The sequence below is a fragment of the Aulonocara sp. 'chitande type north' Nkhata Bay genome, linkage group LG9 (assembly GCF_057382095.1).
Source record: "Aulonocara sp. 'chitande type north' Nkhata Bay isolate Kocher_YH1m ecotype deep benthic linkage group LG9, A_spYH_male_GT1.1, whole genome shotgun sequence".
Classification (NCBI taxonomy): domain Eukaryota; kingdom Metazoa; phylum Chordata; class Actinopteri; order Cichliformes; family Cichlidae; genus Aulonocara; species Aulonocara sp. 'chitande type north' Nkhata Bay.
In genome coordinates, this window is record NC_141352.1 from 9,189,013 (window position 1) to 9,212,057 (window position 23,045).

Below are 23,045 nucleotides of genomic sequence, written 5' to 3' on the forward strand. Positions count from 1 at the left end.
AAGAAGATGCTGTTCTAGTGCCTGTTTTAGGTCAGCAGTCATGCTTGATCTTAAAATAGGCCACCACTTTCTGTGCAGTTCCTCTAGGCCAGGTGTTAGTGCATGTGCAATGCACACAACATGCCTTATGGATACATGTCTGGCAGTGGCTGTCATATATTTCGCAGCATCACTTAAAAGGCAGATAATCTTTCCCTCAATGGCCCTGTACCATCAGAGACGTCTTAGCAGTTGCAAGGTTACACCTGGAGGACTCATTAACAGGGCACAGTTCAAAATGTTTAGTAGGTTTAATCAGCAATATGCAGACATCTGACAATAAAGAACGTGTGAAGGTGAGTGATTAAACAATGACTTAACTCAGGTATAAGTGCTTCTTCAGAGAAGTCTTTTCTTCAAGGAATAAGGCCTAGGAAGTAGGCTAACAGGTGGCAAGGCACTCAGGTAAGTGCTATTCAGATAAGAGTTAAACAAGAATCAACAACTCTCCTCTCTTATTTTCTATAGGACAAACATTTTCAACATTAAAGTTTCTTTTACAGAATGAAAATCTCTCAAAGAAAAAAGAAAACACTTGATGTGCACATCTATACTTGCAACTTCCCTAGTTTAACATCCAGGATTATTCACTGCAGGTCCAGAAAGCAGAGCTACCTCATCAGATCCAAGTGTGACATCAGCTGACACTCTCTACAGGAGACTCCAGCTGAACTCTGTGGAGCCTGATCTCAAGGTGTTTAAGTCTGACCCTGAAACCAGAAGAGGATCTTTCTGTCTCGTCAGATTCATTGTGATCCAGCGATTTCAGTCATGCATGATCACGCTGATGATTGCTCAGAGCAGATAATGAAGTGAATGTCTTTGCACATAGGTAACAGTGAAACAGTTTATTTACAGCGTGGGATCGTTTGTGTGCGGAGTATGAACTGAGATTCTTGAAGCTCTTGTCACACTGGTAACAGCTGAAGTTCCCTTCAATGTGTGTATCTTCGTGATCATTACAACGACTTGAATGTGAGAAGCATTTGTCACAGTGTCTGCACTTATATGGTTTCTCTCCTGTGTGGTCTTGTTTGTGTAATGTAAGATGACCTGCAGTGAAGAAAGATGACCCACACTGGTCACAGACGTGGTTTTTAACCCCACTGTGGCAGAGTTTGTGTTTTTTTAATTCACTTGATGTGGGGAATCCTCTCCCACATTCTCTGCAGTAGTTCATTTTTTCTCCAGTGTGTCTGCGTTGATGTAGTTCTAGGCTTCGCTGATGAATGAACATTTTTCCACAAAGGTCACAGCGAAACTCTTTCCCACCACCACAGCGGTGACAGGGTTGAGAACTGGATCCATCTGTGTCACTCTGCTTCTAAACAAAGAAACAAACACAGTGGAAGTCAGGGAATTCCTTCAACATCCTGAATGTCGCCTGAAAAAGGGGCTTTTTGTGTGTGTGTGTGTGTGTGTGTGTGTGTGTGTGTGTGTGTGTGTGTGTGTGTGTGTGTGTGTGTGTGTGTGTGTGTGTGTGTGTGTGTGTGTGTGTGTATGTATTAGGGGTGCAACGATACTCGTATCGATATTGAACCGTTCGATACAGTGCTTTCGGTTCGGTACGCATATGTATCGAACAATACAAAATTTTATTTTATCAACTTTCCTTCTGACGATGCTGTCTGTGTTGAGAGCTCAGTGGATCTGCGCTCGACAGTGCAGCCTAGGCGGAATAGTTGAACGCAGATTCACTGAGCGCAGGGCAAGCTAGCGAGACAGAAGCTAAGCTCTCCTTGCAACATGGCAAATTGAACCTCCCCCACCCTCATTCAGATCTGGGCTTCGGAACTATTTTGGTTTTCATGTGACGAATGACCCTGAAGGTAAGCGCGTCATGGACTAAAGTAAAACAGTATGTTGGATGTGCCACGCAATGCTCAATTGCATGGGTGGGAACTAGTGCGTTAGCGCAGTTAGCTCGTTAACGTGTTGACGCCGTTCAGCCCCATGCACGGGGCGATCCGCGGTAGCTCGTTAACGGAGATTTGCCGTGTTGTGGCTTTAACGTCATTTCAACGAGATTAACGCTGACAGCACTAGTAGGAACACAACGAATATGACTGCACATCTACGCTGACATCATCCTAGTGCAAAGACAAGTGGAAGCAGACAAAAACAACAAGCACGCATGCTACAAACTTTACCCGAGTCATTTAGACAGCCGTTAGCACAGGATTCTCCTTATGGGGACCTGATATGTTTAATATGCTGCTGAGAATATAGCCCAGAAGAAGCTATAGTATAGCTTTTATTTTGGAAAGAGACATTTCTCTGTAATAAACTCTCTTTTCCAAAGATGAGTGATTTCTCAATCAGATATATTTATTTTTTTATCCCTTTGTTGTTTCAGCAACATTAAATTTAAAAACTGTATTTTTGAGTTAAAATATATATTTATAATTTTAATAAATGACAAATTAAAAAAGCATGAACATTTTTTTTGTATCGAAAAAATATCGAACCGTGACACCAAAGTATCGAACCGAACCGTGAACTTTGTGTATCGTTGCACCCCTAATATGTATGTATTTATGTATATATATAAATTAAAAAAAATAAAATATTACAGTGAGGGGAAGAAATTGGGTTCATGCTTGCAGTTTTGTCTTGGTATACAATATTTGAATAAAAAAACTAAACAAGAAAAGAAAACACTACATTTTTGATAATATTTGTGGTTGTTTTCTTGCATTTCTTGTACTACTTGACCACTAAAGTGGCCCTTCAATGAGATGACAGTGCCAGCAGTGGCCCACAGCTCATTTAAGTCATGTTACGTTATTCGTGCATGTATTTTGTAATCTGTAGCGGAATACATTTTGTGTGACCAATGTTGGTCACACGATACTAACCCCCAAGCTGCTCTCCAATGCATCCATCGGAGTGTGAATGTCTTTTAAAACTTTACTTTTTTCCCAACATCAGGAAAGTTTTGGGAGATCTATTTCAGATTTTCCAAATATTCTTAGATTGACTTTTCCTGTCTCGTTTAAGTTTGAAATGAAACTTAATTTACAAAATACTTCAACAAAAGTGCAAGTGCAAAAAGAAAAATACATACCTCACAGTAAGTGCACTTGTAGAGTTTCTTTCTGGTGTGAATCTGTTTGTGGACTCTCAGGTAACGTGGAGCTTTAAAAGTCTTCTCACACTGGTCACATTTATAAGGTCTCTCCTCAGTGTGGGTAAACATGTGCCGCTGTAAATGGTCGTATGCCACAAAGGTTTTGCCACACTGATCACAGAAGCAAAAATCATTTTTGGTGTGAATGCGTTGGTGAATATTACGGCTGAGTAGCCGACGAAAGGTTTTTCCACAAAAGTCGCAGCTGTACGCCTTAATTCCAGAGTGGGTAACTAGATGACTCCTTAAGCTGCTGCTGTGAGCAAAAGCTTTACCGCACTGATCACAGCTGTACGCCTTAATTCCAGAGTGGGTAACTTTATGACCTCTTAAGCCGCTGCTGTGAGCAAAAGCTTTACCGCACTGATCACAGCTGTATGCCTTAATTCCAGAGTGGGTAACTTTATGACCTCTTAAGCCGCTGCTGTGAGCAAAAGCTTTACCACACTGATCACAGCTGTACGGTTTAACTCCACTGTGGATGAGTTTGTGTGTTTTTAAGCTTGCAGCCAGGGTGAAAGACTTTCCACACTCATCACAGCTGTACGCCTTAACTCCAGAGTGGGTAACTTGATGACGTTGTAAGGTACTACTGCGAGCAAAAGCTTTACCACACTGATCGCAGCTGTACGGTTTAACTCCACTGTGGATGAGTTTGTGTGTTTTTAAGCTTCCAGCCTGGGTAAAAGACTTTCCACACTCATCACAGCTGTACGCCTTAACTCCAGAGTGGGTAACTTGATGATGTCCTAAGTTGCTACTGTGAGTAAACTCCTTCCCACACACATCACAGCTGTATCTTTTCCGTCCCTTTCTTCTGTGAGGTTTGTCGGCCTCCTGAGAGCGCTGACTTCTCGCTCCATGTTGGTCCTGCAGTGACAGAGATACAAACAGAGGCAGTGAGTAAAATGCAGTCGTGGAACAAATGATCACTGCAGTATTACTGAGAGTTAAAAAACTGTCTAATGTCTTGATGCATGCTCAATCATCCATGAAAATAAATCTCCAAAAGTTGATTCTGTCCTGTGGTTTTCCCAATGTTGTAAACCTGCAGTCAGCTGAGACATTTAACCGAGCTAGAAGTTAGCAAGGAGCTAGCTCGCTAGCTTCTATCTAAATATAACATACCATGTTCTGACAGAGATTTATTAAACAAATTAAAACGTACAGCTCTGCTATCACTTGAAACATAAATGAAGACAGGACAGTAAACAGCAGTGACGTTTGTTGGGTTACTGAAGTTGGGCTAGCTGGTGTATAATGATTTGCTATGTGTGATCACTAGTGCAACAAGCTATGTTAGCATAACATAAGCAGTAAAGCTTGACGACGAACACTAATGAGTGGTGGACTTTTTTCCACTCGACAGAAGTTAATGTGAGGGTTCCCAATGGTTAGGAGTAGGGCTGGGCCATATTATACCGTTCACGGTAATACCGGTATAATGTTAGGCAACGATAGGAAAATGAAATATCGCGATAGAATGGGAGTAAAACGCGCATGCGCAGTGCCTTTGTTTTCATACGCACATGGCCGATTGTTGAGTGAAACAGATGAACCAGAATTGGTTTGTAAAAATGGTGCAACTTCCGTGATGTGGAACTGGTTTGGTGTTTGTCCATCAGATACACAACAAAGCACATTTTTTTGCAGAACATGCAAGCAGCCGTTGTTATTGTCATATTTGTCGGACTAAGATGCTCTTAAATCTGGGAGTAATCTGGGTCCTAAACTCCGTATTCTTCAGGTCAAACAACACTGCAGCATCACTTAGAGTTAAAAACTGTCTAAATTCTTTCATCTTTAATAAAACGATCAGCATTGCTGCTTTACCAGGTGTAACTATAAAGTTTAACTTCCAGGCATCCATGAAAACAAAAGTTATTACATTTAACGGAGTTAGAAGTTAGCAGGAAGCTAGCGGAAGTTAGGTAACTAGCGAAACTAGCGAGCTAAGCATGATATTGCATGTTCTGACTGAGAGATTTCTGAAAAAAATCAAACGTACAGCTCTGCTATCACTTCCAACATAAATGAAGACAGGAAACTAAACAGCAGCGACGTTTGCAGGGTTACTGAAGTTGGGCTAGCTGGTATATAATGATGTGCTACGTGATCGCTAGCGACACAGCTATGTTAGCATAACATAAACAGTGAAGCTGGAGGACGAACACTAACACTTTTCCACTTATAAAAGTTAACGTGAAGGTTCTTCATGGTTAGAGACAAATGCAATCGCATGGCAGGATGCTGTAAACGGACCAAACTTCAGTCAGGAGAACAACTGAGATAATCCATCCACAATACGAGGTTAGTCATTAATATACTGCAGCAACATGGGAATAGAGCAGCTGCCAGAGAATTCAACATTAATGAATCAATGGTACAGAAGTGGAGGAAGCAAGAAGAATGAGTTTAATAAAGTTTGATTTATCTGACTGCTTTGTTTCGCTTAATGTGCCTTATAATCCCGTGCACCTTATGGTCCGAAAAATGCGTAATGCACACTGCAGTTTAATGTTGCAAAGCACCTCTTTTTAACTTCAGTGGATATTATACATGGTTATGCTCAGGATATGTCAGCCCATTTCTACTGGAAATGCCTTTTGGTTAAACTGTCAGCAAGGAATTTGCATTTGCACTGTTACATTTTTATAAAGCTTTAATGTACATAAAAACCAGCTTCTTGTTTAAGTGAAAATAAATGGAAGGTTGTCTTTTTGCGCTAGTAATGTTGTGGAGTTGTATTTTGTCTCGCATCAATTATATCGTCGGTTATATCGTTATCGCAAATTTTCAAATATATATCGTGATAAATATTTTTGGCCATATCGCCCTGCTCTAGTTAGGAGTAAATGCAATCGCATGGCAGGATGCTGTAAACGGACCAAACGTCAGGAAGGAGAACAACTGAGATAATCCATCCACTACACAAGGTTAGGCATTAATATACTGCTGCGTGCGCTGGGCTGTAGCTACATCGTAAATGTTTAAAAACTGAGCTTTAAATGAACAGTGGTAATAAAAACCGTGAGAAGGCGACAGTGATCACTGACTGTTTTTAGGGCCTTGTTGAGATTAAATAGAACAAGATGCAAAGCATTTAAACATGTTAAAAAACACAGCAGCCTTATTAAATGCAGAATACTTTGGGCAGGAAGCAGGATTCATCACTGTGGCGCGAATAAGGTACGGCGGGACCACGGAGCAACGTTCAGAGCCAACTTTATTTAATTCATGTCACACCACACCCACACCAACCCCTGAGTCCCCGCGTTTTAACACGGCGGGCGTGATTGCGGATGCTGTGCAGGTGCGTCCGCACGGCACCGCAAACCACGCCCCACCACATACCCCCATCGCCCGATTGAGGCCGGGGAGCAATCTGGCCGAACCTACTCCCCCCCCCCCCCCCCCGCGAACTGGGGCGAGACTCGGCCCAAAACATCGGCGCCCCAGTCCCTGGCCAAGCGACGGGGAAGCGTCCATTCTGGTGGCCGCCCGCGCATCCAGCGGCAACAGCGAAGCTGGTCCGGAGGTCGGCCGCGTAGCAAGCGGACACGGCCCCACAGGCATGGCCGTGAGCTCCTGCACACAGGCGGCTGGGCAGACGTCAGGCGCACAGAATCGACTGGTGGCAGCGAGGCTGGACTAGCCAGTCCGCCGACCCCCGGCTTAGCGGGGCTGTCCCGCTCCTCTGCCTCCAACTCCGGCTGCGCAGGCTGCCCTGGAGCAGGGACCTCCGTCTCCTCGCACAGCTGCTCCGCCACCGCCTCTGCCACTCCCGTTTGGAGCGGCTCCCCACACTGCGCCTCCGCCTCCAGCAGGCACAGCCCCTCGTCCACCTCTGGGTGGAGCGACTCCTCTTCCTCCGGCAGGTGTAGACCCTCGCCCGCCTCGTCCTCCGCCTCTGATTGGAGCGGCTCCTCCACCGCTCCCGGCAGGAGCAGCCCTTCACCCGGCTGCTCCTCCTCCTCCGGCAGGCTCGGACCCCCACGTGACTCGTCCACCACCTCCGGCTGCCGAGGTTCCCCACACGGCTCCTCCACCGCTTCACTGTCCTCGGGACACACTTGTGGGGGTGGCGCCCAGGCCCAGAGCAGCGCCACCAGCTCCCCAATCCTTTCCAGGTGGCGCTCGGACCGGTCCTGCAGCTCTTCCTGCTGGCGACGCACCTCCGCCGCCTGCTCCCGCTGGGCGGCCGCCATTTCGGCCACCCTCCGGGCCAGCTCCTCCATTCCCTGGCTCCGATACAGACCCGCCGTGCCGCCTCCTGGGTTTCAGCACCAATGTGGCGTGAATAAGGCACGGCGGGACCACGGAGCAACGTTCAAAGCCAACTTTATTTAATTCACGTCACACCACACCAACCCCTGAGTCCCCGTGTTTTAACACGGCGGGCGTGATTGCGGATGCCGTGCAGGTGCATCCGCGCGGCACCGCAAACCACGCCCCACCACAATCACATTATCACTTAAAGACTGGATACTGATCATGAGGCTAACAAGGGCTTCCCAGAGAACATCTGGATTAACACATACGGCTTCAAAGTTTTGGTGCTTTACAACAAACCTTCTCAGTCACCGTTGCCATTGGCAAGCAGTAGGCGCATAGACACCAGTAGTTTTCCCTCACTCTCTCGTCCTCGTGTGACAGATTGTGTTCATCTTCATCTAAACTAAGTGCTGGTTGACTATTTTCATTATCTCACTCGGTTCGCTCTGGTGTGAACTGGAAAGGTTGAACAGAAGCCATTTCCAGTGCGCTGCAAACTTGAACTGGATGCGGTACAACTGTATGACGTCCCTACCCAGAGTGCATTGAGAAGTAAATAACAATGGCGGCCTACTGGTAAATCTGTTTTATATAAAATGTGCTTAAAAGGAAAACATTTGGCGTATTTTAATAAGACATATTTTATTGAAGGCACAATACATATTTTAGCGCAAACATGTCTTAATAGCTGGGGTTCCCTTTAACATCTGCAGGAAGCTCTGAGTAGGGCTGGGCCATATCATACCGTTCACGGTAATACCGGTGTAATTTTGGGCAACGATAGGAAAATGAAATATCACGATAGAATATGGGTAAAACGCACATGCGCAGTACCTTTGTTTACATACGCACATGTGTACATACGCACATGGCAGCGATGCAGAATGAGAAGAGTGAAAGTGGATCGTTGAATAAAAACTGATGAACCAGAACTGGTTTGTCAAAATGCTGCAGCTTCACTGGAACTGGTTTAGCTTTCGTCCGTCAGATACACAACAAAGCACTATTTTTGGTAGAGCATGCTAGCGGGCCGTCGTTATTACCATGTTGTTTGGAAAACACGGCACACTTAAAATCAATCCTTTGATTTTTCTGAAAGTCGACAGAGCCCCTTATAATCCCGTGTGCCTTATGTATGAACTCTGGTTGTGTTTACTGACATCGAAACGATTTTATGTACACGGCGCTCGAAAATCTGTCAAATGTTTCAGTACGACTTTGCTAAGCTACGAAGCCGCACCGCTTGATGGATTGTCGGAGCATTACGGCTATCGTAGGCGGAGCCTCGTGGAGTGATATGTACTGTGCTTCAACATAATGTTACCGTATTGTGTGTGTATGACCTCTTTTTAAGTTTTGTGGATATATTACATGGTTATGCTGAGGATATGTCGGCCAGTTTCCACTGGAAATGCCTTTTGGTTAAACTGTCAGCAAAGAATTTGTATTTGCACTGTTAAATTTTTATATAACTTTAATGCACATAAAAAACCAGCTGCTTGTTTAAGTGAAAATACATTGATGGGTTTGTTTGGTTTTTTTGCACTAATAAAGTTGTGGAGTTGTAAAGTATTTTGTCTAGTGTCAATTATATCGTAATCACTCATTTTCAAATGTATATCGTGATAAATATTTTTGGTCATATCGCCCTGCTCTAACCCTGAGGATGTTTTACTAGTCGCTGGTTGCTGGAGTACTTTTCTATGCCACGGTGTGCAGGGGGAGCAGCACAGGCACCAAAGGCACCCACGGCTGCCTTTGGTGGTGCAAAATGTTTCGTCGACACTGTTGTGTTTGTTGGGGAGAAAACACAACATACAGCACTTAATAGTCACACTACTAGCGATCGAAGATTTATGTAAATTTAACAAGCTGAATGCATTCTGTACTGTACAGGAGACACGGCACAAGATTGATTGACAATGGTCCTCAGCCAATCAGGGACATAATGGGCTGCAAAAAAAGAAAAAAAGAAGGAAAATTGCACAAATAAAAAAAAAAAAAAATCTGCGAAGGTGAACCGCATTATAGCGAGGGACCACTGTATTGAAGAAATACTGATCACCGGGGAAAATCTCTTACTTTACGAAAAAATGTGAGTTTAACTGATGATATTGCTGTTTCGATGGGTGCTGATACAATTCAGAGTTGATACGCCATTTTCAGGGTCAAATTCAAGCACTTTTTATGCACTTTCAAGGTCCATTTTCAAGCTTTTCCAGCAAGTAAAAAAAGAATGCATGTTTCACTTTGTATCATCTGAGTAAGACCATGTGAAAATTAAAATAAACCATCAGTGTTATGGCCCTGTCCATAACAAGTTTTGGAGGCCAGGGTCAGGTCTGCTGCTGCTGTCAGTGGCTGCCCCGGGACAACTGCTGGTGAGGGATTTGAAGAAGATCACATGGCCAGGGCCCTATTTCAGGAAGCCGGTTTAGTGGAAAAACTGAGTAAGTATACCCTGAGTTAACGAAAACTCTGGGTTTTCGGTTTCACAAAGCGAGTTCAGATGAAGCCTCAGTGAGTCACTATGAAGCTAACCTGCCCCCTAGCAGGTTTACTACAACTAACCCTGACTGTCTCCGCCCCTTTGTCGGAAACCTGACAGTAGGAAGTGTCGGACATGGCGTGCCCCTTCCTTGAAGAGCCAGTAGATCGTGAAGCCCAAATTCTCCGCAGAGCTCTCCGCCGGGAGAGAGTGATCAGAGCGCGTTTGGACATTTTATCATTTCCTGATGATTTTCTGTGCGAACGTTACCGTTTCTCAGCACAATCTATAAGTTATTTGCATAACATCCTCAGGCCATATATTACGCATGTGACACATCGCGGACATGCTCTCAGTTCTGTACATATTATTTGTATTGCACTTCGGTTTTTTGCAAACGGGAGCTTTCTGTATAATATTGGTGACGCTGAGCACGTTTCCAAGGCTACCGTCTGTCGGGCAGTCAGGAATGTTACAGTTGCACTGAAACGTCTCCTGTACTCGTCTGTGGTGTTCCCCGGTCATAGACCCACAAGATTTATCAAAGAGGGATGCCACAAAATTGCAGGTATCAGGATGAACAAAACTTAATTTATGATGTGGTGATACTTGGACTACTACTTACATTTTACATTTATTTCCAGGGTTCCCAGGCGTGATTGGCTGTACAGATGGCACTCACATTCCAATCATTGCTCCTTCAGTAAATGAAGGAGACTATGTGAACAGGAAGTCTTTCCACAGCATTAATGTACAGGTACATAGTTCCCTGTAGCATTTCAAACTAACAAATTATTTCATTATAGTAATGGATGCTAATTTGTGTTCTCTGCACTGTGAAGATCATATATGATGCTGCCAACATTATCACAAATGTGGAAGCCAAGTGGCCAGGCTCTGTCCATGACTCACAAATATTCCGTGAATGTACACTGAGCACAAAATTTGGACATGGTGAGTTGAGAATACTTTAAAATATATAAAGACCAATTGCTTCAGAAGTGTATCCTTCTGTCTTAGGAGAGTTCACTGGCTACTTGCTTGGTGATAGGGGGTATCCATGTTTACCCTATTTGCTTACCCCTTACCCTGACCCTGAACCGGGCCCACAGCAGCGATATAACCTGGCTCATTGCAGGACAAGAGCCAGAGTTGAAATGACTATCGGAATGCTTAAGGCCCGGTTCCAGTGCCTGCAAAGACTCAGGGTCACCCCAGAAAGGGCATGTGACATTATTGTGGCATGTGTGATTCTTCACAACATTGCCACAATTAGAGGAGAACACTGTCCTTCTGAACCAAACATCAGCAGTGATCCAAACCATGAACATCCTGACCCTCGCACGGACATACAAGATGGAAGAGCAGTCAGAGACACCATATGTCACAATCATTTCTTTTGACCCATCACCTCAACATGTTGAAAGACGAATAAACAGATTTTTTGTTCAACTGGCTTTATTGGTCGCCTGTGTTTCCTGTACACAAAGTATTAAAAGATGTAAACCTCATGAAGTGTCTCTGTTGCTTCCTCCTCTGTAACAGCTGTCAATGTTTCTTCATTATTTTCCTGTAGTAAAGAAATAGACAACATTGCTGTTCTACTGTAAACTCATATAATCTGTGGAGTATTACTCACAACTGCATGTTGGTCTGGCTCAACAGGAGGCTGCACCAGATGCAGTACACCACCACCATCAACTGATAGAATATGAGGTTTATACAGGTCACTTATAACTTACAAGGGACCAAATGGCAATTAACAAACATACCAATCACCTTACACTTCATTGTCATTATGCTCTCAAAGACAACCAAGACTGAGGGAAGGCAAAATCAGTAGGAAAATAACTTCACTACAAAATAATCCATTATGGTAAAGAGTTTATCAAATGAATGTGTCGCACTGCAAAGGTGACTGTGAAGAAAGGATGTATGCACATCATGTATTATTTTGAATTTACCCCCTATGTAGGCACTTGTGTCTTGCGGGGTTATTGACTCAGAGGATGTCCCCGCAGAGATGCCTTCGGCCACAGGGCGCCCACTGTTTTGGCTGAGGGCCAACTGCTCAGCCTCTGTGAGTGGTGGTGGTGGAGGACCCCCACCTGTTTTTCGGGCCTCCGCTTCTTTTTCTGTTGGCTATAACGGGCCACATTTGAGCATACAGAGTAAGCAAATGTGTACTTGTAATGTGCTCAGATAATTTCAATAAGTGCTTACAGAAAGAAAATTAATGTAGCCTCTAACTGCAATTGATTTACATGGGACAAACAGACCAAGCACTATGGCTCATAATACAATTACACCTCACCTGTTTGGACTATATTTTTATATTTCATTTTTACTTGCTGCCAGGCACGTTTGGGGCCTGTTGGGTTGCACCTGCGCTCACATCACATCACAAAATAAAATGTATAAAATAACAAATAAAATAACATATGATAAAATAACGTGTTAAATGGGTGGAAATCCCTCGATCAATGTTTATATTAACACTCACGCATTGACTCTGTCGGCTATGTTTTGCCATGCATGCTCTCTTTCTTTTGCAGCTGTGGCTGTGTTACTTTTTTCTGCAAAATTTGCATGTTATCGGCATATGCTGCCATCAGAATTTCGGCCTCAAGCGCTGTGAAATACATTGACCGCGCCTTCTTTCCCTCCGTCTCCATGGTGACTCGCTTAATCTGTGCTCCGCTTATCAGGGCTTTATGTATCCTCGTCCGCGCGCTTCACTTGGGGTTAAAGCAACTCCGCGTTGACTGAACTAATTGTTATCAGCCTTTCTGAAACCGAATATTCCGAGTTGGACAGTTCGGGGTTACTCAACCCTGAGTATCGTTTTTCACTCTGAGTTTTCTAAACCGGCTTCCTGAAATAGGGCCCCGGGGACCAATCAGCAGCCGTCAGCTCATCCACTCCGGGGCCTGCAAAGACTTAAAGGCACAGACAACAACAGCCACCAAAACAGATTATGGACAGGGCCATAACACCCCCCTTCCCAAGACCAAACATCTCCCCTAAAGATGTTTGGCGCTTAGGGGTTCCCGGGTTCAAACCCTATGTGAAATCAAACATCAAACAAAAGACAAGCGCTACACCTAACTCCCTAACTGAAATAAACAGGAGAAAACAACCTCGGCCGGTTGAGGTGACTGGAGGTTTGGTGGTGGATGCGGGAGCAGAAGCTGCTGCAACCATCCCACAAGCTGCCAGTGGACGGGTGTCGCCAGGGGCGGAGGCTCCTGCTGCCATTCAGATCCCAAACGTTAGCCCAGCCGAACAATCAACAGGATTGGTTACGGAGGATCTTGGGCTCGCCCTTCGCCTGAAAGAGGTGGAGCTTGCGACTAAGTCCAAAGAAGTTGAGCTTATGCATCTCCGCATAAGGGCTATGGAGCTGGATCCTTCCCGACAGCGCAATGTTACCTCTACCCCAGTGAGTAAAATTGTGAATAAATCTTCTGATTCGTTCTCCTCTGACCAATTTGATGCAAGCAGGCAAATTGCTTTAGTGCCACCTTTCAGAGAAAGTGAAGTTGACTCTTACTTTAATGCCTTTGAACGCATCGCAAACACTTTGAAATGGCCCAAGGATGTGTGGAGTTTGTTGCTGCAGTGTAAATTGGTGGGGAAAGCACAGGAAGTGTGTGCGAGCTTGTCTATTGATGACAGCCTGGATTATGAAATTGTGAAATCCACTATTTTAAGGGCTTATGAGCTAGTTCCAGAGGCATATCGCAAGAGGTTTCGGTCGTGTGAAAAATCTGCCAACCAAACACATGTAGAGTTTGGTCGGCAGATTTTTCACACATTTCACTTGGGGTTACATGTTTGATTTTTGGGTGGGGGGGAAATGTTACGTTTCGGTGTTGTCAGTGTTTTGTTTTTGCGTGACTGTCATGTGTTTCCTGTTTTACTTTGAAGGTCTGTTGTTATCTTAGTGTGTTCAGTTTACGCTTCCTTGTCTCGTCAGGTCTAATTTGCCCCAGCTGTGTTTCCCTCCTGTGGTCCATTCCCTGATTGCTCCTTCTAGGTATTTAAGCCCTGTGTGTCAGTTGGTCATGGTCGCGATCTCCCCCGTGTTGTAAATAGTTTGGTGTTTTGTTGTAAATAAATAAATAGTCTGTTGTAAATAGCTGTGAATGGGTTTGTTAATATTTTCGTTTGAGACACCTTCATTTTGGGATTTTGGTGGAGCGCTTTAGTTTTTTTCTCGTGTGTTTTTCTTATTTTTATTTTCATACGTTGCACGCCGGTTGCCTAGGCCGGGGTGTAACAATCAGGTTGATTTAAACCCCTTTATTTCCCTTTGGTTAAAACATAGAAAAATGCAACACACAAAAATACTGAAAAAGGTAATTCCCAATAACACCTACTGTAAAATGTTTAACCACGTTGCTGTCTGTATTATTGTTGAAGTCCTAATTGATCACCTCTAAAGTGTTTGTGCTAATAACATCATGTACAGTCAGACAGGCATGGAGAACAGCACTGACTGGGAGGCTTTGAACAGATGACACATTCAATTCAACATATAAGACTTTAAGAACGCACAAGCATCTACATAAAATCTATTAATCTGTCATCTGTGATATTATTATGTACAATTATAATGTATTGCTCATCTCCCTTAAATAAATAGGCATCATTAAAGTATGAAATATTCATATATAAAAACATATAAATGTGTCTCAGTGGGTGATAGTGCCCCACAGGCCTCAGTGTGAGCTTGAAGCCATTTATAATCTGTAAGTTGTTTAATGTGTAGGTGCTCACGACAAACAGATTTTGAATGAAAGCCGGGTAACTGAAGGCTGAATTGTGAGCACACACGTATTGTGTGTGTCCATCTTACGCTCTGTTAATTTTTTAATATAACAATAACAGTGCAACTAGGGCTGTGCAATATAACCAAAATCTCATATCCCGATATGACACATGTCTCATAACAATAACGATATATATCACAAATGTGCATTTTCTGTAAATTCTTTGAATTTCACACAAGTCGACTTAAAGTTTAAGGTTCATTTCGATGGCTCTTTTTTGCCTCTAAACTTTCTCTGTACCCTTTCATGTGATTCTTCCATAGGTGGGAGAAGAAAAAACAAATACTGCTATAAACAGCGCATTTTGCGACACCACGAAACAAACAATAGTGTATAATATGAAACGATAGATGTTTTTATATCGTTCATCTAATATGCATTTCATCATGTTGCACAGCCATAGATGTAACTGAGATATTTTTCTCACCTCCTGTGTTGAAGTCATTGTTTCCTCTGTAGTGGCTGAGCTGAGTCCAAATGGCTGAAACTGTTCCTCTGCTGCTCCACCAGACTCTTCTCCTCCTGTTACTCAGCTGGGACACAAAAGTATAGATATGTATTTTATCCCTGACAAGAAGAAGCAGAGCAAATAAACATTACTACACTCAGTGACAACAATACCTATGAAGCTTCAAGGTGAAACCCCAGAAGCAGCTACAAAAAGAAAGTCATCAGCTGCCTACAAGAACTTGAAAAAGCCACTGAGCTCCCTGCATACCACCACCTTTACCTTTGCTGCACCCTGTATATATGAACTTCCATAGACACACAAAGAAGGAGTCCCACTCAGGCTCATTGGTAGCAGCATAAAGTCACATATTTTAAATACAACAAGGGTTTCTACAGACACAAACATGGATGTGCTGTGAGCTCCCCAGTGTGTCCCATTGTAGCCAAACTTTACATGGAGGAAGTGGAAAGAAAGGCTCTTGGCTCTTTAACAGGGACAGCACCGAGTTACATGATAGAGTGAAACAGGGTCTCACAAAGGTTTCACTCAGGACCTGCTGACACACACATTTTTCCACACATTGGCTCTTGTGATAAGATCAATGGTCAACAGTGGGTTGACGACCCTTTCAGTTGACAACCCCCACAAGGGTTTAAATGCCTGGGACTCTCCACCATTTGATTTTAGAACTGAAAAAGCCACTTTTGGATGAGAGGTGAAACGTTTAAAAAAGCTTACAGACGTCCAGTCATTTTCTTTCTAAGATCTTGGACTCAGAACAAAAGCTGTCCAGCTTTGTGTGTCTGTCAAAATGCTTTTTACAAATCCTGCTGGAATCAGTGTTGTTACAGCTGCAGTCAAAGCAAGATGGAAACAATGAAGAAGGAAAGTTCAAATCTACTCAGACTAAATGTCTTCAGTCAGTGTGTCAGCCTCCAGTTAACAACAGTGGTGAGAAACTGCACTACTGAACCTCCACTGACTGAGTAACTGTAGTTTGGTGCTTCATCAGAACTTCATGGCAGGAAGTGTTTCAGAGTGGGGACAGAGACAGTTGCAAAGTTCAGCTTTAGTGAGGCTAAACTCCAAAACCTGTTTTCAGCTAATGACTCTGCTTCTGTCTGGAAAACAATCAGACGGTGAACCAACCACAGACCTAAAGACCCCACTGCACCAACCATTCACAGCTGAACAGCTCCTGCTGCGGATTCTACCAATAATGACGTGATCACAGTCTCTCCACCCTCCATGGGTTCTCTCTCCATAGATGTATGAAAATACTGCAGCAGATCGCTCTGACTTCCTGTTATCACTTCAAATAGAAACGAGGCTGTAGAGGTTTGGTGCAGGCAGAAAAACAGCTGCAGGGACAATGAAAAGACTTTTCTGCTCCAACTTCTCCCAGCATGCTGAGCTAATGATTAGTTGGTGTTTTTCTCCAAACACTCTCTCACTCTTCTCTCAACGTGTTCACAATAAACTGTGAACAGACACCGAGGAGAGCAGCAGAAGACCTCATTCAGGAGCTAAACTCAACATGAACTGAACTCACAGTAAAGTTAGCTCGGTGCTTACCTTTAGATGAGCCCACAAACCGAGAGAAACTCCGCGATGAAGCTGCAACTCTTTCCAAACACAGGAAACAGATCAGGGAGCAGAGACCCACGTGGTTCACGCTGATCTCAGCTACGATCCAGGAGACAAGGGTGGGCAGATCGATGCAGATATCGATCAGGACGTTGGTAGTGGTTTATGATCGATACTTTAGTTTGTTTCTCTCCTCTTAGTCCACTACTTTACTTGCGTTTCATGCAAAATCATCTCTCTCTGCTCGACTCCTCTTTTGCACAGACAAATGACTCCGCCCCTTCTTCCTGATCTGCTGTGGTTTGTTACTGTGCGATCACGTGACTCGACGGCAGATTTGTGTTACCGCGGTGTCGGTGGAGTTTAATAAACTCGGCCGTCTGCCATAAATGTTCCCTGTTCAATATCATGTGATTCTATAATAGACTGTGTCTATTTTGCTTTTTTATACGAACCCCCTGACATTGTGTTTGCTATTTTGTATCTGTATATCTGTATTTTGTGCTTTGTCAATAAAACGTATTCAAACCCCCCCCCCCCCCCCCCCCCCCCCAAAAAAAAAAAAAAAAACCTCGGCCATCTGCTCCTTGCTATCTAAAATATTAGTGATGGGATTTCCGACTCTTTTTAGAGAACCGGTTCTTTCGGTTCGACTCACTAAAAAGAACCGGCTCTTTCGATTCCAAACCGAGTCTTCGGGTTGCTTTGTTGCTTTAATTAATTTATTATTAACAATAATATAAAATTATGCACAAAAGGAATTACTAATGTAAAAAAAAGTGGTCTTAGAGACAAAACACGTATAAACTCCAAAACACATTTCTAGCATGAACTGAACTTCCAAGACAGAGCTACCTAGATCACTTAAATTACACAATTGAAAGCATGAAAGCATGTGTGTATTATTTGTGTATTTATACACACACATTCATATATAGTCAAATAATTAAAAAAAAAAGTTCATTTACCTAGGTAAATGAACTTTTTTAAATTTTAAATTATTTGAATATATATGAGTGCTTCTTTTGAGTGTATTCATATAATTATTACTTTTTTCTCTTTACACCTGGTTTTGTGTGTTCATGTTCTGGGCCCTATTTCAGGAAGCCGGTTTAGTGCAAACTCTGAGTAAGTATACCCTGAGATAACGAAAACTCTGGGTTTTCGGTTTCACAAAGCGAGTTTAGATTAATTCTGAGTGAGTTACTATGACGACACACTCCGTGAAGCTAACCTGCCCCCTAGCAGGTTTACTTCAACTAACCCTGACGTTCTCCGCCTCTTTGTCGGAAACCTGACTGTAGGAAGTGTCAGACATGGCGTGCTCCTTCCTTGAAGAGCCAGTAGATGTTGAAGCCCAAATCCTCCGCAGAGCTCTCCGCCGGGAGAGAGTGATCAGAGCGCGTTTGGACATTTTATCATTTCCTGATGATTTCCTGTGCGAACGTTACCGTTTTCCAGCACAATCTATAATTCATTTGAATAACATCCTCAGGCCTAATATTGCTCATGTGACACATCGCGGACATTCTCTCAGTTCTGTACATATTATTTGTATCGCACTTCGGTTTTTTGCAAACGGGAGCTTTCTGTATAATATTGGTGACGCTGAGCACGTTTCCAAGGCTACCGTCTGTCGGGCAGTCAGGAATGTTACAGTTGCACTGAAACGTCTCCTGTACTCGTCTGTGGTGTTCCCCGGTCATAGACCCACAAGATTTATCAAAGAGGGATGCCACAAAATTGCAGGTAGCAGGATGAACGAAACTTAATTCATGATGTGGTGATACTTGAACTACTACTTAAATTTTACATTTATTCTCACGGTTCCCAGGCGTGATTGGCTGTACAGATGGCACTCACATTCCAATCATTGCTCCTTCAGTAAATGAAGGAGACTATGTGAACAGGAAGTCTTTCCACAGCATTAATGTGCAGGTACATAGTTCCCTGTAGCATTTCAAACTAACAAATTATTTCATTATAGTAATGGATGCTAATTTGTGTTCTCTGCACTGTGAAGATCATATGTGATGCTGCCAACATTATCACAAATGTGGAAGCCAACTGCTCAGCCTCTGTGAGTGGTGGTGGTGGAGGACCCCCACCTGTTTTTCGGGCCTCCGCTTTTTTTCTGTTGGCTATAACGGGTCACATTTGAGCATACAGAGTAAGCAAATATGTACTTGTAATGTGCTCAGATAATTTCAATAAGTGCTTACAGAGGGGAAGTTAATGTAGCCTCTAACTGCAATTGATTTACATGGGACAAACAGACCAAGCACTATGGCTCATAATACAATTACACCTTACCTGTTTGGACTATATTTTTATATTTCATTTTTACTTGCTGCCAGGAACGTTTGGGGCCTGTTGGGTTGCACCTGCGCTTACATTACATCACAAAATAAAATGTATGAAATACAAAATAAAATATAATAAAATAACGTGTTAAATGGGTGGAAATCCCTAGATCAGTGTTTAAATTAACACTCACGCATTGACTCTGTCGGCTTTGTTTTGCCATGCATGCTCTCTTTCTTTTGCAGCTGTGGCTGTGTTACTTTTTTCCGCGGAATTTGCATGTTATCGGCATATGCTGCCATCAGAATTTCGGCCTCAAGCGCTGTAAAATACATTGACCGCGCCTTCTTTCCCTCCGTCTCCATGGTGACTCGCTTAATCTGTGCTCCACTAATCAGGGCTTTATGTATCCTCGTGCGCGCGCTTAACTTGGGGTTAAAGCAACTCCGCGTTGATTGAACTAATTGTTATCAGCCTTTCTGAAACCGAATATTCCGAGTTGGACAGTTCGGGGTTACTCAAAGTCAAGTCAAAGTCAAAGTCAACTTTATTGTCAATTCTGCCACATGTACAGGACATACAGAGAATAGAAACTTCGTTACTCTCAATCCCTAGATAAAATAGAAAATGAACATTTAAATATAAGAGTGATTAAAAATGCAAGTAAAATATTTTAAAGTAAAAAAAATAAAATAATATAATACAATTTTACATATAACAAGAAAGCTATACAATATACAATATAAGGGTAAATGACATTGAGTGCAAACCAGGCAGAATAGTGCAAATAGGCAAATAGTGCAAATGGAGATTTAGTAATGTACGGTATGAGATAGTGTAACACAAAGTCTTATGAGGTAATGGCAGTCCAATGCTCCACAAAGTGACTGGTAACTGGTGCAGGCCAGTGAGTGAGTCAGAGAGTGTGTGTGTGTGAGTGTGTGTGACAGAGTTCAGTGAGACCGTGGAGGAGAGAGGGGAGAGGGGGCAGAATCGGGAGGGAGTTAAGCTTCCTGACAGCCTGATGGATGAAGCTGTCCTTCAGCCTGCTGGTCCTGGCCTGGAGACTCCGCAGTCTCCTCCCCGACGGCAGCAGCTTGAAGAAGCTTTGCATTGGGTGCGTGGGATCAGCCGCTATGCAAAGGGTAGTGATGGGCAGATGAAGCCCCATGAAGCACTGAAGCTTTTCATCCAATTGGTTCACCCCAATGCGAAGCTTCATGAAGCTTCATTTGCTCTAGCAGGACACCTACTGGACGTAAAAAATAATAGGTGGCATGAATTTGAAGAGTGTGGCATTTTGCACACAGCCTGTAAATGTCAACAACAAAAGGAGTGTGTAAAACATGTATATTGTAGTGATGGCAGTATACTGTGTATATTTATAGTGGCAGTATGGAAAATGATTATTTGGAAATGCTTGAAATGGAAATGATCATTTACTGTGAGGTGAGGTGTGGTTGGGGTGTGGACAGTAGTTGTGCTTTTGTAACGTTGAGGTATGGACAGCTACACACTGAGGCTTTGAGCCTCAGTCCTGCCTGTTCATATTTTATTCTGTAAAAACTACATTTTCACTGCTTTTATGGCCTTTTTAGTGGGGAGAACATAGCTGGGATTTAATGATTTAACAAATCTTTTGAATCCTTTGTCCTCCACAATGCTAAATAGCTGTGAGTCCTCAATCACCATGCTGACCAGGTCTTCATCTATTTGAGATTGTTCTCCTGAGGAAAGACAATAAAGATAAAGCACAAATATAAATATCACACACGTAACTTATAACAGTTGTATAATATTGTTATATCATTTAGTAACATTACAGCATGCTATATTATCATTGCATTTGATGGCTCACCTGGTCTTGCTCCACAATCGGTGTCCCCCTTATTCTCATGCAAAGCTCTGTAGTGCCTAAGCATGGATGAGGTGTAGTTGTTATATCCCAGCTCCCTGGCACATAGCAAACACTTCACCTTGTACAAAAGTAAAGACAGCTCAACATAAATTGTATTGCACCATCAGTATTATGAAAATACATCTTCTGTAGAAATTTACATACCTTGTTGGGAGGAATAAGATCAAAATGTTCCCACACAGGGGAGGACATCCTCCTCTTCTTAGCTGGCTCCATTCTCTCCTGACTTTCTCTCCTCACTCTCATAAACCTCCAAACTGTCTCCAAACTCTCACTAACCGCAACTCTCCATCAAACACCCACATTTTGAATGAAGTCTGAGGGCTTTATATCGCTGTCATATCTCGCGGCAAAGTTCGAACCAGTCACGTGGTACAGCCGGGCAGCGAGGCTTCGGACGTCATCATTTTCAGCTCCTCCCATAAATGAAGCAAGCCTCGATACGCGCTTCGCGGAAACGCCCCCTCCATTACTCGACACACGCTCCGAAGCCTCGATACAGAACGTCACATCACTAGCAAAGGGCTTATAAGGTCTTTAACACACTAGGGGGTATCGACTTTCTCCTAAAGTGTGACTTTGAAATTACTAAGCTACCTGCTAAACTCTCTGAATTCCATAAACAGGTCCTTCTTTATTGGAAAATGTTATTTAAACATAATTTCACTCCACATAATAGCCCAATTTGGAACAATAGATATATACTGATGAACAGAAAATCTATTTTTATTCAAGATTGGTTATCAAAAGGTGTTTGGGCAATTGCCCATTTTGTAGATGAGGAAGGACATGTTCTAGGACATCAAGATTTTTGCCAAAAGTTTAATATCCAATGTTCTAAGAGTAAATTTCATCGGGTTATAAAATCCATTCCATTGTCACTTAAAAACATAGTTGTAAATGATATAATATATTCTGACATCTCCCCCAAGTTAAGGCAATTATATATAGATGGTATTCGATTTTGTGATGTTAAATGCAACAATAAGTTTCTTAGATCTTCATTAAGGAGTCTTTATTCTCCAAATTTACTTAGACGTAATTACATATTAAAAGATTTCCAAAGGGAAGAAATTGAAAAAATAAGAACTGATTATATCACCTTCCCTATCCCTCCTAAAGGGAAAGAAGTCCAATTTAAAATCTTGAATAAAATTTACCCGACAAATAGACTCCTTAGTGATAGATTCAAAATAGAAACGGGTAATTGTGTATTTTGTGAAACAGAAGAGGAGGATTTGGACCATCTATTCTTTTTGTGCAATTTTATACAAATATTTTGGTTGGATTTTCATACCTGGCTTTATTCCAGTGGGATTCAAATTACCCCATTTACCTTAAATATGATAATGTTTGGAGTGTTTTTGAAAGAAAAGAAAGCTAATTATGGTGTTAATGTGTTATTAATCTTGTGTAAGTATTTTATACATAAATGTCGCTTTTTAAAGATTAAACCAACACTGGCTCACTGGAAAAACGACCTAAACCTGTTGGTTAAATCTTTGACTTTAGTTAAAAAGAAAAAGGCTGCTTTTTTTGTTTCCTTTGTAGAAGATTTTGATTTAGTAAGTTAATAATCTGTTAATTTATGTGACCCCATCTTTATATTTTATTTTCACTATATATGAAAGTTGCTAATATGTCAGAAATGTTTATTCTCTGAATCTGTAATATATGGTGCATTTTGTTTGTATGTTTATATTACTAATAAAAGAAAAAAAAAAAAAAAAAAAAAAACTAGCAAAGGGCTTTTTTAGTGAGACGGGTGCTGTAAATGTCCTGGAGGGAGGGGAGAGAGACACCAACTCAACCCTGAGTATCGTTTTTCACTCTGAGTTTTCTAAACCGGCTTCCTGAAATAGGGCCCTGTTCTTTTGTATACTTCATCTGTTCGTATGTTGTATACTCATTGTTTATTAAGTTCTTTAAAAAACACAACAAAAAACCCGTATCAATGTCGCAATGTTGGCAAAGAGAGGAAGTGACGTAATATTTGCGCATGCGTGGTAGCAATCGGA

At 42.5% G+C, this 23,045-nt stretch overlaps 1 protein-coding gene, 1 long non-coding RNA gene and 1 pseudogene across 2 annotated transcripts; 1 reads left to right on the forward strand and 2 right to left on the reverse strand.

The window, feature by feature from the left end:
• Positions 1 to 269: 269 nt before the first annotated feature.
• On the reverse strand, positions 270 to 17,089 carry LOC147321590 (uncharacterized). Its single transcript, XM_086305684.1, has 4 exons — positions 16,794 to 17,089; positions 15,195 to 15,300; positions 3,107 to 4,039; positions 270 to 1,363 (listed from the first exon to the last, which is right to left on the reverse strand). Exons 2-4 carry the CDS (start codon positions 15,210 to 15,212, stop codon positions 809 to 811), a joined length of 1,506 nt encoding a protein of 501 aa, XP_086161810.1. The 5' UTR covers positions 15,213 to 15,300; positions 16,794 to 17,089; the 3' UTR covers positions 270 to 808.
• On the reverse strand, positions 6,565 to 7,762 carry LOC147321591 (uncharacterized; annotated as a pseudogene).
• Positions 10,579 to 11,255, forward strand: LOC147321592 (uncharacterized). Its single transcript, XR_015130996.1, has 3 exons — positions 10,579 to 10,689; positions 10,775 to 10,886; positions 10,953 to 11,255. It is a non-coding gene; the product is annotated as an uncharacterized LOC147321592 (long non-coding RNA).
• Positions 17,090 to 23,045: the final 5,956 nt, after the last annotated feature.

Excerpts from the sequence above, each read along its gene's own strand:
- LOC147321590 (XM_086305684.1), bottom strand. Across the intron at positions 1,364-3,106 it reads ACAAGTGCACTTACTGTGAG|AAGCAGAGTGACACAGATGG; the intron begins GTATGTATTTTT and ends TTCTTTGTTTAG.